Genomic DNA, 16,495 nt, shown 5'->3' with positions numbered 1-16,495 from the left:
TGGTCAAAATATCAAATCTGAAATGCAAAGGATGTCATATTACCCTGCAGAGAATTGAAAGCCTTCATCATCTTCATCTGAAATAATCTGTTCATGAAGTGCCTTCTCTACCACTTCTGTTGTTGAGTAACTCTTTGACTTTTGTGGTGACTTGGTAACACGCTTTGTGGCAATGGACTGATACTTCTTTAGCTTTATAAAACATTAAGAAAAATCATTCGATTAAAAGTCTTCTTCAAGTGGAGTTTTTCGGGGTTCAATTACATTATAAATATTTACCCAGGACCCGGAAACAAATATAAATCAATTTTGATAGATCGTGTTGTATTACATGACGTATAAACCAACGGAGGATTCTCGTACACGAGCGAATTTTTGGTTCTGGGACAATCGTAACTTGAAGGAATAGCGTACCCGTCACAATATGAACAGCAAAGGAAGTATCAAATTCTAGTTTCACGATAATTTTTTGAAACTCGTTTCTCTCGTAAGTTGATTTTTCTGTTGACTGCTATAAGTTAAATAAATTACCGTTTTCCTTTGCGTAATCGAATACAGCAGCAATCGACAACATCCTACTAATTATTCAGGTATTTTTCTTTTCTCTTCAGTTTACTATATAGTGTTGCTCTAAAGGTTTAACTTGAATGGCACTTGTGACTGCTGTTTTGTGTTTGGTTTGGAATGGAAAATTATCATTACGCTAAATTCTTCAAATCATTTTTTTTTTGTTTACTTTCTGAACGACTTTCGATCGGCTTATTATGTTAAGTCGGTTAAGTCTTATATAAAGCTCTGAAAGCTTACCATATGTGATGTCAACTGTAAAAGATTGAGGTCAGAGGCTTAGTTCGTAAATCAGCAGATAAACGTTAAATAGAAATGCTTGCTGAAACAAATAAAGTATAGTACCTTTGATGCCCGTGCCCAATATTTGGTGTTATTTAGCTGGTTTCTCCTGTAACGAAGGCTTTCGGCGAGCCTATTTCTGATTTCTCGAGATTGCCCACATAACTGCGGAAGTGTTCGAGTAACCTGAAGAAAAAAAAAATCAGGCCGGGATTTGTATTGGTGTAACACAAAAACATAGCGGTATTTTACCTTCACACAGTGTCATAATCCCCCGATCACTGCCCATTTAACGTAAAACAAAATGGTAAAATTAGTAGCCTGTGAAAAGGCTCCGCGGCTGAAGGAAGTCATAGTTATGAAGTTTTGTACAAAGGCCACCTAATATTCGCGATTTCGTGTACGTTGCACTTACAGGGTTACCCTGGTAGCATGAATAAATCAGCAAGTCACTTGCCTGGTTCAGAAAGCGCTCCATCTTTTTGCCTCCAATTTTTGCCATGGTTGGGGGATTTTCCCACAGCCCACTGTTGTTAGCTGCTCGGCGTAAAACAAACTGCACGACCAAGAAAAGGAAAATAAAGTCATTTTTGGGTTTGAGGTGGAACATTTCTTTACTGATTTCTTCACGAGAAGACTACGAAGTGACGTCCCTAATTATTATGCAATTAAAATAGGCGGGAATTTTCCCGCTCTTATTAATTATGCAACAATTGTTCTGTTGCAAATTCAAGGGGAATTCACAGTTCTTTTTGCAATATGTACATGGAGAACGGCTTTATAAAAAGTTCAAGGGAACAATTTACTCACCCTAAAGGTTTGCTGAGCCGAAGTAGCTATCGTCCCCTTGTTTGCTTTCTCCAGTAATTCTCGTGCTGTGTACTTTTGGGCTGTTTCCTTCGACTCCAAAAAAATTTGTTGCCCGTCCGATTCCCTTTCGCCCAGTTTCGCCATCCCAGTTTTATCCTCACTAACTTGATCTTCGACATCTTCCTTCGGATTATTGCGAGCAATGCCATTTGAAGTAAGAAGAACGTTGGAGTGCAACCCCATGGAGCTGGAAGCCTCTTCAAAAACCCGTTGAAGCTTTCCACTTGCGAAAAGTGATAAGATTCCTTTTAGCTGATCAGGACTAAAGTTAAGGTTTTCCATTTTACCAAAAGAGTTGGTTAAGGGCAACAGAACTGAGAACACAGCCGAACAACTCTGCACTGAATGCTGATAAGTCAAAGAGATCTCAGCGCTGAAGAAAAGAACTTGAATTTACCGCGGGTCACGCTAAGGTGAAATGTGACCAATAGTAATCCAGTTCTAGAAATAGATCAGGGATCATGTGACACAGAATTGTGACAATTGTGGGGCTCTTAAAAAAATAGGGGTTCCAATACTGACACATTTGTTTGCCTAAAATGTTTTTTCTGACTAACATTCAAAATAAAGCCGAGAAACCGAGCTGTTGACATTATTAGTTCTATTAGAACAGAGAACATGGGCTTGTTTTATGATGACATAAAAGTCGGGAGTGTGCGTGTTCCATGGCTATCTTGATATCTTAGAATAAGACGTGCGTGAACAGCGGTAAGACGTTTCAGGTAAAAGGGTCTGGGTACTTCTAAAGGAAGTCGGTGTAAATGCTGTTGAAAAATAGCCTTCCTCATGATCAGTTTTTTTTTTAAGTACTGCTTTTCCACTCGAGAAAGATACATTGTCCTGCATTGAAATTGTCTAAATTGATTATTTCTCCATTTTCGTGTGATTGCGTGCAAGCAGTACAAAATTTAAGATACAAACTCATCACATTACTGATGACAGATAAAGTACAGCAGCAGTGGCATAATCACGAACAAACACTGGAAACTGCTTTCGTGAGAAAATTCAAAGCATTCAAAGCATGGTGTTGCGTTTTGCGATGCTGTTCGTTGTAAATTTGGCACTAAGTATTTGTGGATACATTTTTCGTTGTATGACGTGGAACTTAATTTTACAGAATGCCTTTCTCGAAGCTACATAGGAAGAGAAAAACGCGCGAATCCCAACAAAAACACAGACATGAATCGTTAATGTTGTGTCCTTGTTCGCTATGCTTAAATCGTGTGCAACTGAGGGAGAGCGATGTTAACAAACATATTGAGCGTTTTGGACTTGCAGACGAATCCGTGTCCTCTGAAGGAAACGAGGAGAGAGACATGCAAGAAAACAGTTCCGAGAACAATGCAACGAGACAAGAAGGTTCTCATTCTATGCCATGTAGCAGTTCTCAGATTAAAGAACCACCACTTAAAGAAACCAAACTCTCATCGCTAGACGAAACTTCTTCATCTGAATCTAGCGTTTCCAGGAGAAGTCTCTCTGCTGGTATTGCATGTGACGATGATCCCAGTGACCGTTCACCTTCAAGTGCGACTACGGAATCAACGGCCTCGCCTTCATCAGAGAATAGTGATTATAGCTTTCCGCCTTTTGGTTCTTCTGGCGATGAAAGCGAATCGACAAACACTGAAAGTGTTCGTGAGCTACCTGACTATTGACAACAACTTGCAGACGAAGAAGAACTGTACTGTAGCGATAAAGCTAATTTGCCATTGTTTGAAGGAAGTACAGTAAGCGTTCTTCAGGCTTTGTGTGGCTACTTCTCGTGGTTTACTGAACACCCTGGAACAAGCAAAAGCGCTCTTTCTGATCTCCTACGACTGCATCATGATGAAATTTTACCACGAGATAATTATCTTCCATCTTCTTACGATGAAGCCATTTCTTTTATCAAGCCATTCTTGTTGCCTTGCGTGACTTACCATGCATGCCGCAATGACTGTGTACTTTTTCGCAAAACTGATTGGTACGACTACTCCGATGAGGAAAGTTGCCCAGAATGTAAAGAACCTCGGTACATCAGCAAAGGAAAGCCATATCGAAAGTTCTATTACTACCCACTGGAGCCCCGATGGAGACGAATGTTTGGCACTGCTACAATCGCTGAAGTCTTGCAGTCTCACAGTGTTGATTCCGAAAGTTCAACGCTGCAGGATGTTATCGGATCGGAAAATTGGCAGTCAGTTTATTCCGAAACTGGATTTTTCAAAGGCGATTTTCGTGGCTTGGCCCTGCAACTATCCACAGACGGAGTTAATCCATTTAGTGGTAACAAGGTCGTCTATTCCATGTGGCCCGTAATGCTAACTGTCCTTAATTTCCCAAAACGCGTCAGAAACCTGTTTGAAAATATGCTTCTGGTGGGGATAATTCCAGGCAACAATGGGCGTGAGCCAAAGAAAGTTGACCCTTATCTTGAATTGGTTGTTGATGAGCTTTTGAAGCTGTCAGGATCTCAGTTTTACGATGCTTTCAGAAAAGCCCCCTTCACGTTTAAAGTTAAGATCTTAAATTATGTACTGGATTACCCAGGCCTGAATAAAGTCTTTAGTGCTGTTGGAGCAAATGCATTGCAGGGGTGCATGTGGTGTGAAATCAGAGGTAAGCTTAATTGTATGGTAAGTAGGAAACTGAAGGGTGCACTTGAAATAATGGTGTTACCAATCAATTATTGAGAGTGATATACTTCAATGAGCCTTAACTTTATCTCAGACATAATTCAGGGGACTTCTATGTCCAGGAATGGGATAAGAAACGTTGTAAGAAAATTATATGCCTTAAGATTCCCATACAAACAGTAAATGTTGAGCCGACATGCATATGTCGATATACCCAAATAATGCAATGCCTGGGGCCATCTTTTTTAGTATTGGGGATTAACACTTATTTAATGCTCAAGCTTTAATGAAAAGTAATACTTATGACTATTTACTAAACTTTAATTTGGACCCTGCACTTTCGGCCACGCACCAGCCTTAAGATCATTTCACAATTTGTCATGAAGTTCTTCAGATATATTATTTGCAGTACATTCAATATGTTTGTAAAAAGTATACCACTGGTTTTGGAACCATATAATGATGACGCAAGTGTTAACAGGTCAGGACATGGTAATAGATATCATTTTATAACACGTATTCCAAATATTTGTGTATAGTTAACTGTTTTTTACTCTATAGGCAAACATGTGGGTGGTCTTGACAAGGTGGTGTACTTGGAGAATAGGCGGTTCCTTCCTGAAGACCATGTTCTACGGCAAGACTGCAGCAATTTCCCGGAATAAAAACTTGAAAATCAACCCCCACCCAAGAAGATTACCAACATGGACATTTTGTGGAGTAGTGTTGCCCATGGCAGGGCAAAAAATGCCACACAAGCTGCCAATGTTGCCAAAGCAACAGGAAGCAAGGGTTGCCATTGTTTCATGCTGCTCCCAGAATTTGACCGCACCAAACAGGTTTACCCTGACTTAGTGATGATGCATCTCCTAAAAAATGTGATATCTGAATTTCACAGTTTGTTCACTGGATCAGGTGACTCGAAGAAGTTAAGGATAACAGAAAAAGGGCTTGGTCGATTTCCAGATTCATGGGTGGACGAGCAAGATGATGATGGACCAGCTGCAAGAGGTTAAATAAAGTTTATAGACTAGTTCCCAATTATTCTCTGATCCATTGATCCCTATTTCAATTAGGAGTGAGGAAATATAAAAAAAGAAATTTAGAGTTATTCCCCTGAATCTTCACTTGTTACTTCTTCTGACTGAGGTCAGTGGAGCATAATTTGAGACTAGCCTAGCTAGTATACATTGGAAACTTGTTTTACTAGCCTAACATCTCACTTTTAAAATTGTCTTTAATACCACTTGGTCAGAGCTAGGGAAACAATTACAACTGGAAGATAAATGTATTAAAGCTCTCAGTCTGCAAGCAATTACAAGGCATGCATGCAAGAAAGCTGTACGTTTTTTCATATAATTTTGTGCTTTTATGTAAAGTTTTAAACAAGCACAATATACTTACCTTATTACTTTTTTTTATTTCGTTTTTAAGGCAAGAAAACAAAATCAACTAAGAAGAAACCTGCAAATCTCCCAAAGGCTCCATTTCGTCTCTCTCAAAATGAAATGAAAATTGCAGATACAAGAGTAAAGAATATTCGTGTACCATCTGCATATGGTTGGAAACCTAAATGTTTCTTTTTAAAGAAGACCTACATCAAATCCCATGACTGGAAGCAGGTAGGTTTATGTAAGTAAGTTTAAGACACCAATTCATTATTACATTTGTTGGCGGTCAGTAGGAGTCGTGTTTAACCTGTACGTCCCTTTTTTATACTATGTATCATCATATTGCATCTTGAATTAAACGATCCTTTTTCACTGTGATCCAGTTCATGATCCGTACACACATAGAGGTGAACTCTACTAAGTGCTATATACCAGATATACCAATTAAGCTTAAGTTGGCAGCCTTCGAACTAATTACTGATGTTAATTTTCTATTCAGATTGCAATTGATGGCATCATGAAGTTTTGTTTGAGAGGTCTCCTGGGTGATAAGCAGAGACAAAGTTTCTTTAAGTTACTAGATGTACTTGCACTGCTATTTCAGGACTCAATCAGTGCTGATGACTTATCTAACATTGACATGGAAGTAAACCTGGTGTTAGCAATGCTTGAGAGAGATTTCCCTATCAGTGTCCAGGTAAGTGTCTCATTTTTATATATATGCCATATATATGATCCAATAATGGTACATATACATTACTATTCTGTTTATAATAGATATTCTCCTGTGCACTCAGTTCCTTGTGAATAAACTAATCATCATGTGCTCTGAATTGGCTAAGGTAACTAGAAATATGTGACTTTCGCCAAATCCATGTAATATTCCCGGTGGGGGGGGGGGGGGGGGGTAATCTCCATATATGGGTTACGGCCAGGTTCAGAAGTCCGCGAAAATCTTCGGGAATATTTGTAGGCTGTAGGAAAACTTCGGTCATCTTCGGAAGCCATCGGAAAATCTTCGGTAATCATCAAAAGATATGGGAAAATCTTCGGAAATTCGGGTTATGTGAAGATGAAAATCTCATGCATTGGACTTAAAAAAAGTTGGCAGGTATACATTAGTTGTTTGGATACCTTGACTAGGGTTCAGGCCTTAAAAAGGTTATCAGTTTTTGCTTCCTTTATCCTTATTGGGTCAGGGTTCAGGAACCTTGGCGGCACACCCCTATCCAGAATTGTAAGGAGTACCCCCACCCAGGGGGATTATTGTGTTGTGCCCAGAAAATGACAGAGATATACTAGTTCTAATATTGAGAAAACATCCATTGATTATTTTGTACTAGGTATAGGTATGGGTATATCCAGTATATATCAATTTTAAATCAATTTTCATTCTACAATGTTCAAGATATTTTAATGAATAAATTATTTTAATACCACCGATATTATATTACCTTGGGCTTGCCATTTTTTAATGCTGTGTGAATCTTGTTTTTATTTATGCACCCATATGAAGATGTTCTGCAGGGATAGGCACTAATTCAAACAATTAAATTCCACTGTTCCAGGCATAATTTCAATTAAAAAGAATTTTAACACATGGTACGTTATATAAATGTGAGCGGGAGCCTATCGGGAAACATGAATTAGTACATGTGTACACCACGACTCACCAAGTTGTGACTTTACAATGACACAATATTTTGAACTATCATATTATGCAGACAATGAGTCTCCACCTTCTGCATCACATTGTGCAAGGGATTCAACAACACGGCCCAGTGCACAGTTGGATAATGTATGTCTATGAGAGATTTAACAGCTGGATCTGTCAAAGGGTGATGAATCGCCTCCATCCAGAGGCAACTGTAATGGAAACCTATAAGGCAAGTAAACTAGTCGTTGATACCATAAATTATTCATTCGATTAGTATGATACCGTAGAAATTGTCACCCTGGCTTTGGCATGCATGACTGTGTTGTTTGCCAAATTGTATATTACAAAAACCAATCACAAAGTATATAATTATATGTAAAGCTGCTCCCAATAATAATTGAATTACTAGTACATTAATTTTTAAAGGATAAATAATTGAATGACTCTATGACAAATATTTAGAAACCAAGTGATAGGCTATGGCCAGATGAGCCACTTGGTTCGAATGCAGACTTAAACCTTCACCATTTATGAGAAATGTTAATGACTTTAATCATTGTTTTCATAGATCTTTGACTGGGTCCAATATATGCGGTACTCGGGAAGAGTGTCTGTAGATGTCAACAAACAACCACATATCCTCGTAAATGAAGAGGTTGGCTCTGACAACAAACAAAGGCAAAAAGGAAACGATTACCAACTTTCGCCTGCTGAGCTGGCCTTTTGTAAAGAAGAATGTGGATTGCATTTTGATGAAAGCTGTATGAAAAATATAAGAATATCATTTTCTGCAGGAAGAAAAAACAAGACAACAGGGAAACTTGATGAATGGAAGGGTCATACAGCAAACACTGGTGGAACAGTATCCTCTATTGTAGTGATTAAGAGTGGCCCCTGTGTTACAAGGATTGGCCAAATTAAACATTTTGTTTCTTTTCAGCATCAAAATGAAACAATTGAATTTGTAAATATTGATTTGTATGCCAACAGTTTAAGGTCTGACAAGGACAGTGGCCTTCTCTACATTGACACTAGAGAGCTAGAAGAGAAGGTTTTCCATCTGGACAATATATCTAAACCAATGGTCACAGCATTAGATGATGAGAATTCCCTTGTAATGTGGCTTCTCAATTCTAACAATGTGTAAATAATAATTATTTCTGTTTATGAGACCCATGTCACTCCTAAAGAGATCAATGAGGCTAGTCTGTGGCAATTTAACAGCCTTGATTTGGTATAATAGGGTTGTGCTTCTCAAGGACAAAGAAGAGAAAGAGCTTGTTAATTTTTTGCTTAATATAATTTTATTGGTGTACAGTTTTAAGTACTAAATATACGTTAATGTTATACACTTATTTTATTTGCCACATAACATTACAATACTAATTCTATTTATTTAGCTATTTTTATTTTATATGAGTATATAACTCCTAATTTATTTAATATATTTTGCAATTAGATTAACCAGTACTACACATACTAGGTTGGCTTGTTGCCGCTGAGGACTCATTAATCAGTATTTGGAAAATTTTACATTCATGACAAGGTTTTTTCACACATGTGAAAAAAATATCACATGTTAGAGAAAATTCACATGCATGGTAAAAAATGTTTCACATGTGTGAAAGAAAATTCACATGCACTAAAAGCAATTCGCACACATGACAAAATTGTTTCACCTGTGTGAAAAAAATTCACATGCATGACTAGAAAAATTTCACATGGCTTGTGTTGTTTTCACATGCATGTGAACCTCTGCTCTTGTTCACATGTGACATGTTTCACATTTATTTCACATTGTTGCTTCTTTTCACACACTTTTCACATGCTTTTCACATGGTTTTCACACACATACCCCTGGTAGTGCCAACAATTTGAGATAATAAGGACTGACAAACTTACAGTTGACATTAAGGCTTATTGTCTGTTCCTCCACAATGATCTTCTCATCACCATCCAGGGCACCATTCCTGGCTCTGCAGGTGTACTTTCCACTGTTTTGCCATTGGACATTTCTAAACCTGATTTTCTGAACAATCTTGGGTCCTTCCGTTGTAGTCTGCAAGAAAAACCCAACAACAATGACAGTACATCAGTGAGCTTCAAATAAGTTCCAAACATTTAGAACTGAGGCAAAATTCGGACGATTTGTATGGAGTCATCAGAGCATAACAGTACTAATATCACCCCAAAATTGCAATCAGATGCTGATTTGAGGCAAAAGGGATTTTTCATCATGCTCTAAAGTTCTGATCAACTTAACCATTAACTCTTGATATCAAAGAACAAATTCTCCTATCTTGTCCACCTACATGTACTTTTCTTACAAAAGTACCTGGGAGATATTAAAATATTAAGAAAATTCACCCTGGGTGAACATATCCTTAATTCTAATGAACTCAAGGATTGAATAAGCATTAATAAATAATTAATAATATTAATAATAATTAATTAATAATTATTAATTATTAATAATAATAATAATAATAATATTAATTATTATAATTAATTTTACAAGGAGATATTTGATGCTGATCACTGTTACTTAGGGCTTAAAGAGTTAATAAATCCCATTTAATTTCAAAAATTCAAATAAATGTATTCTAATTAAACTACATTTATGATTTTGGTTGTTGAGACACGTTGGATTGGGTTATAGTGAGGTTTTGTTCATTAATAACAATTTTATTGTTGACATGTACAGCTTCGATATACATAGTGTCTATGTGCCTATGTGCACATGCTCAGTGGACACCAAAATAAGCAGTTTTGTCGGTAGATTTTCTGGGAAGACCTGTAATTTGTCAGTTCTGAAAAGGCAATGTTAAATACATTATATTTTGCAGTTTACCCATTGATCGGGAACACGAACACCATTTTGGTCAAACCATTCCACTTTTGGAGCTGGTAAGCCTGTCACTTTACAGTCTAAGGCACGATCAACACCTTCATTGACCACGACGTCTGTCAAAGGCGGATCAATTTTTGGAGGTACTGAAAATATAAAGAAGGTACATATTCGTTATATCTATGTTTACCAGAGGTTTTATTAGAAGTAAAGGTTCAGATATACACAGGCAAGTGAAAATAAATGATAAAACCGAACAACTTTTCTGAGTTATCATGACGCCATTGACTTTATTTCTATTACTTTGAACTTAATAAGGGCGCGCCATCATGACGACTCCGAAACGTTGTTAGGTTTTATCTTTTAATAGAAGCTCAACTGTTTAGATTATGTTATAAAACAACATTGGTAAATGGCTCAGCGTCTCTTATTGTGCATTTCCAGAAAATATTCATACTCCCCCCATGGAAGGTTTTTGCCCCCCCCCCCCCCCCCCCCTCTCCCCAGGAAATTAAGGGTTGAGGTTGAGGACTATTGGCTTTTTTTCCATTTGTATTTTACACATGTAAGTTGTACATATTCTTTTTAGGTATATAGGGTATTACATGTTATCTTCTCCTAATGGGTAAAGTAAGATTTTAATTCAGCCCATACCAATTAATTTCCATTAATCCTTTTGCTGTCAAATCACTGCCACATGTCAATGTCACTGTCTTATGAGGTTCTTTAGTTTTGTTCTTGTCGTTGTACAAAGTAATTGGGTACATGTATATTCTTCCATGGAGTGAGGGTGGCTATACTCCTTGGAATTTTTTATGGGGGTGTGCAGCTTGGTTCTCCAAAACATGACCTGATTTCAGACCAAAATATGTAACTTTCCAGTGCCCTTTTTCAGACCTGGCTTGTTAACTTCATGGCCATGTTCAGACTTGGCCTAAGTAAACAATAGGATCCTGCAGATTTGACTACAAGTACAAGATTGAGTGCAAGTATGACTTCAAACTAGTTTGCGTGGCTTATATAACCGCTTGTCACACCAATCTTGTTTCTAGGGTCTCCTTATCTGCTGGTAAACAATGGGAAGAAGTGAGAGTTCTGGGATGTGTCTGATTTGAAATTTGAAAGTCGTACCCATAGTCAATCTCCTACTTGTACTCTGATCTGAAGGTACCTATTCTACGGAAACTTACTGTCTACTTCCGTGATCTCAATCTTCAGATCATCTTGTCCAGCGACGTTTTCTGCAATGCACCTGAACTTGCCTTTGTCCTCGGTTGTAATGCTAGTAATTGTCCATTCTTCCAGAGTTGGATGGGAGTACCTTGGAGTGTATTTTTCATCAACCTTCTTGTCTGTGTTTGTCCATCCATACCAAAACCCTATTGTTGGTTTTGGTGCCCCAGACTTAATTTTACAGTAAAATGTTGCATTGTATCCTTGCGTGAGTCTGCGCTTTACAGGATCACCTTGGTACTTGTTGATTACAGGACTGTCTGTGAATGGAATCAGCAAACGCACATGCATAAGTTTATTTCTTCGCTCTTAAACTCTTTGTCACCTGAGTTGAATGTTCCCCAGGGGATCAGGGGTGGGGGTGGTGGGGGTAAGGGGGCACTCGTGTATATTAGCAACAATGAGGTGCAAAGGCCATTTTGAGTTTGAAAAAAGCAGTCTGAGGACTTATTTCTGGGTTAAACTAGTGTATCTAAAAGATAGTTAATATGCTGCGGCACATTTTGTTGATACTGACATCACCTATCGTTGGTAACCATAACAATGGTGTATCCAAGTCAGTGAGGATTATTTTAGCTTCTGCTGTTGAAGGAATGAAAATATGGCAGTTGACTGCCATGTTTATAAGACATTGATCATTTATATACTAAAAGAAATTATTTGTGAACGTGAAAACAATTATTATCAGCTAAGTTCAATAGGCATTACTGAATTTGATGCACCATTGCTATGGTAACATCTGATGACATGTTTTGGCTGGAAATAAGTTAGGGCATAGTACAATGATTGATGTTTTTTTTATTTGAAACAACTAACATATTTAACAGTACATTACTTAATTTAATTAGGAGTTCTCAGGTGTCATTTGTAACAAGAACAACAACGTATTTTAATAAAAATGGTTAAAAATACAATGAAAAGTGTGAAATTTGTGAAAAATATACTGTAAATGACTTTCAAAGGAAATATTCCTAAATCAATTTCTAAATAGCAAACCACATGATTCGTAAAAAGCATCCAGAAGGTGTTGCGGTGCTTCGTGAAAGTTTCGTGTACAATTCATTGCAAGCAATTTGAAGAAACTAGAAGTCCATTTTGAAGCAAATTTATCGACCTGTGCAAAGCATGTTTTTCAACGATTTTGCAAAAACTGTTCGGAACACGAAGAATCGGTCAATTAGAATAGTATTTAAGCACAAATTCACAATCAAACTTTAATTTTGGTGAGTGAATAATTTGCCAGAAGTACTTGAAAATTAGGCAGAAAGTCCATGGCCTGAATAATGATTTGAGATGTCCGGTAGCCCGTCGGCTCGATAAAATGGCAATTTGTCCTCAAAGCACAATTTCTTCGCCGTTATTGCTTGGATTTCCGCTATTGAAACTGTTGAGTATTCCTTAGTAGTTCTTCCTTCAACTTACCGCTGAACGACGTCCTCGTGTTTTATTTGAGTCTCTCGGGGCACAGCGCATTCTTGTTAAAAGCAATGCGTGCATTCTGGTAAAAAGTGACGAACTTGAGAATTTGCCCCAGCCTACATTACATACTTTTCCTTTAATCAGTTTTCTTGAATCCAGATTATGTTGCTGCTCGCTCGCTCCGGAGCAATAAAATTTGTGGTGACTGTCTTGGGGTAAAAGATTTTAGTAAGGACATTTTTGGGTGCGATGCAGTGACATTCAGGGTTCTCATTTTCATGCCTAAAAAAAACTTTTCTGGGTTATGTTCCAGATTGTTGAACTTTTTTGTTAACAGTTTGGCAGGCTCATTCACACCTCTGAGTCACTTAAATATCTGAGTAACCCACCCCCCTTCCCTACCAAGGAATACTCCCACCACCCCCACCACCACCACCACCACCATGAAGAAAACAAAACCTTTCCAGTACCCATGAATAGCAAACCATTTGGAAGGTTTGGGTATAAGGTATTGTTTATTTATAGTGTTACCTCAACGTGTGACAAGAAGATGGATGAAGTTTCATCCAAAACTTGTATACATTGAAAACAGTCGTGTTTGGTCATGTTTGCTTTTGGTGCCAATAACTGCTACCGATTCTGATTGGTTTGTTAAGCAGTTTGCCTGTGTTGCAATTGACCAGTGAGTGAAATTACTTTGGTTTTGGTTTTACAATATTCAATTGCAAACCACTCCATCTTGTATCATATCAAGCAAATTAAAGCCAATGCAAGGAAGCATAGGAGAGCTTACCAATAACTTGGACGCGTATGGGGTCATATTGGTCAGAGGACAATGCATTATTAACATTGCAGGTGTAGTTTCCTTGGTCAGGCAGTTGAACAGGGCTGAAGGTTATAGACCCAGTGCGTCCATCTAGAGTTCGGCGTGCATCAAATGAAACTGGTTGTCCATCTTTTGTCCACGTGTATGTAAGTGCAGGATAGGCAGAGACACCGAAGACCAACGTTTCTTTTCGACCCAGGTGCAGAGTTTGGTGCTGGTTCTGTATGTTTATGTTGACTGTGGAAATAAAATGGTGATTAGATCGAAGTATGGCTCATAAGTTGTCTTTCTCAGAAAGTTTTTTTTAAACAGTACAGTCATGTTATTATTATTGACTTTAGAGAAATCTTCACACAGTTTCAACTATTCATCACTGTTTAAGTAAATCTGTTAATTTTTGTGTTCGACGTAGGAAGAACACACTCCTAATACAGATTAGGGTCGAGATTGCATGGGACCATCAACAAATGAATGGATCTTGGGACACGTATCTGGCATCCCCCACAGATTTTGCAGGGGCGGATGACATCACCAACTTGGCAAAAGGAGAGAGAGAGCCTGCGATCAAGCTAATTAAATGCACCCCTAATCTTTGATACTTTGTATAGTTACTTCACAAACTAATTAATAATTCATGACGAAAGACGATTGAAATCACTGCCATAAAGGAGGTTTGGAAATGTGATCTTAATTATCATAAAATTTGGTGAACTTTAAAGAATTATTGATGGTTGGAGAAACTATAGGAAATACTCAAAATACATCAGACTCCAAGAAGTTGGTTAAAAAACTTGGCTGCACCTTGTTTTTTCAAGCCACTTCACAGATCTTTCAGATCAAAAATTTATGTTTAAAACCTATACCCTATTTCAGACCACAGTGGCTCAAAAACCATACCCTTTGGGAACACACACACCTATATAGCTTATAAAGGGGAGTCCCCCCCCCCCCCCCCCTCAGCATAACCATTGTGATTACCCATTGAAAACAGTGGCACAATTCCCAGTTAGCAAGACCTTTTTCAAGACAGAATCAATTATTGAAAACCGAGTTCTTGTATAGATTGGCCAAGATGAATTTACAAAAACCAAACAAGTTTCTTAAACACCTGCTTCAACCTTAAAGAAATAGAGAAGTTTGAATTTACATTTTTTCTGCACACCACACACTTGTTTGTCAAACTTTGAAAACTGTGCACTTTAATTGGTACATTTTTTTCTGGACTCATTTTTCAGTGTCAGGCTAACTGTGGATTGTTCTGTGAACTGCCTTTAGTGGCCCTACGTACTGTACAAGGACAGTGAGTGGTTGGGTTAGTCCATTTATGACTGGTTGTAAATGAAGTGACCTCTAATAAATTGCTACATTCTCCTTCCACACTGCGTTGTATTTGCTTGCAAAACAAAAGGAGAATTTGACCTTTCTTCAAAAGACACTTTAGGCCTTACTCCTTGCACCCCTTCAAATGTCCTTTTTGACAAAACACTTACTGTCAACATTAGCCGTGAATTCTTTTGATTCCAATGAACCAATACATCTATACACGCCACCATCACTTGCTATGACATTTGTTATTTTTAGTCCATAGTTATCACCAGTCTGAACAACTTCTCTTCTTCCTTTAGTGTCCAGTGTGATGGTCTCACTTGGTATGCCTGGCGTTTCCCAAGCGACAAATGTTTCTCCTCCTGTTATCTGACAGTTAATAGTATAAGTACTCCCTTGCTGGAATAATTGCGTTGGACTTGGAAGGGTCACAGCCCCATCTGTAAAGAACAGAGACAAAACATGAACTCTTTCAGTAAGTGGAATAAATGTAACGTTACGTTTTAAACCTGGTAAATAAATGGAGTGTTGTGGTATTCAGTCAGTGGCATAGACACTCAGAAAAAAGGCAATATAAGTTCTTGCTCCTAACCCGAGTCAAACCTGTGATCATGACCTTCTGATTACTAATGCCCCACCACTGAGCTACAGGAGACTCATGGGAGCTTGGCCAGTAAACTAGGGGTGCTTACCATTTACGCAAACCACCCGGATGGAAATTTTTCGGCATAAATACTAAATGATTTAGCTTGTCTTAACAGAAGATGGATAACATGCACAATGTTTGAACATCAGCTGTAAATCCCAAAAGGATTAATAAAAATGCATCACTTTGACCAGAAGCCCACAATTTCAGAAGTACTCTTAATGGAATGATGTGTACCATTTGATTTCCAACTGGAATTTCCAGGTTTTCCGTGTAAATGATAAGCACCCCAGGTTCCATGAGTCTCCTGTGCAGTTTGAGCAGAAAGGGCTCAAGATACACAACTTCAGATTTTACCCTTTAACCACTAATATCAAAGACCAAATTCTCCTGTCTTCTCCCCATAAAAGTACATGAGGAGAAGCTATTAAAATATTAAGAATATTCACCTCAGGGGTTGAACAAGCATTGATATTACCAGGAAAAATTTGATGCTGATCAATTTATCGAGGCACTACAGTGCGAACTCGGACTTTATTAGGTGGTTTTCTCCATCTCTTCAAAACGAGTCGAGATCTCTGTTTAAGAGCCGTCCTCTGTAAATATCGACTATCGTCGTTTGAACGAGAAAAAATGAAATCCCTCAAACTTTCTCAGAAGAATGGTCTATATAAGTGATTCACATAAATATAACTTTCAGCTCAGTTCGATTCGTATTTTAGCTGTAGTGCGACCATCTTGGTTTTACCGCTCTGAGAGGGCTTTCAGCGGCCATTTTAGGTCACACTTTTAAGAATTTGCCTTACAAAGAA

At 38.0% G+C, this 16,495-nt stretch overlaps 2 protein-coding genes and 1 pseudogene across 3 annotated transcripts in view; 1 reads left to right on the top strand and 2 right to left on the bottom strand.

Annotated features, from left to right (window-relative positions):
* LOC146451020 (cell adhesion molecule DSCAML1-like) overlaps nucleotides 1-15,556 on the bottom strand; it is a gene marked incomplete at its 5' end in the record, with an annotated part of 102,016 nt that extends 86,460 nt beyond the window's left edge. Inside the window, 5 exons of the mRNA XM_085099661.1 lie at nucleotides 9,288-9,444; nucleotides 10,237-10,379; nucleotides 11,424-11,726; nucleotides 13,679-13,948; nucleotides 15,202-15,556. Coding sequence (XP_084955787.1) covers nucleotides 9,288-9,444; nucleotides 10,237-10,379; nucleotides 11,424-11,726; nucleotides 13,679-13,948; nucleotides 15,202-15,556 — 1,228 coding nt within the window. The remainder of the gene's footprint in view (nucleotides 1-9,287; nucleotides 9,445-10,236; nucleotides 10,380-11,423; nucleotides 11,727-13,678; nucleotides 13,949-15,201) is intronic.
* LOC146451022 (uncharacterized) lies at nucleotides 23-2,033 on the bottom strand. Its single transcript, XM_085099680.1, has 4 exons — nucleotides 1,660-2,033; nucleotides 1,307-1,405; nucleotides 913-1,035; nucleotides 23-192 (listed from the first exon to the last, which is right to left on the bottom strand). Exons 1-4 carry the CDS (start codon nucleotides 1,999-2,001, stop codon nucleotides 40-42), a joined length of 717 nt encoding a protein of 238 aa, XP_084955806.1. The 5' UTR covers nucleotides 2,002-2,033; the 3' UTR covers nucleotides 23-39.
* LOC146451021 (uncharacterized) lies at nucleotides 2,055-9,245 on the top strand (annotated as a pseudogene). Its single transcript, XR_014860152.1, has 6 exons — nucleotides 2,055-4,320; nucleotides 4,899-5,348; nucleotides 5,772-5,959; nucleotides 6,333-6,425; nucleotides 7,453-7,614; nucleotides 7,954-9,245. The product of XR_014860152.1 is annotated as an uncharacterized LOC146451021 (transcript).
* Nucleotides 15,557-16,495: the final 939 nt, after the last annotated feature.

The sequence above is a fragment of the Pavona decussata genome, unplaced genomic scaffold (genome assembly GCF_977016875.1).
Source record: "Pavona decussata unplaced genomic scaffold, jaPavDecu1.1 SCAFFOLD_409, whole genome shotgun sequence".
In the NCBI taxonomy this organism is placed as follows: Eukaryota; Metazoa; Cnidaria; class Anthozoa; order Scleractinia; family Agariciidae; genus Pavona; species Pavona decussata.
The sequence above is the reverse complement of the archived record's forward strand: the minus strand, read 5'-3'. Positions and strand labels throughout refer to the sequence as shown.

Coding starts and splice junctions, on each gene's coding strand:
- LOC146451022 (XM_085099680.1), bottom strand. CDS start 2,001: ATGGAAAACCTTAACTTTAGTCCTGATCAGCTAAAAGGAATCTTATCA. Junction 1,406..1,659: donor CGGCTCAGCAAACCTTTAGG/GTGAGTAAATTG, acceptor TTGGTCGTGCAG/TTTGTTTTACGCCGAGCAGC. Junction 193..912: donor ATTGGGCACGGGCATCAAAG/GTACTATACTTT, acceptor TGTTTTATAAAG/CTAAAGAAGTATCAGTCCAT.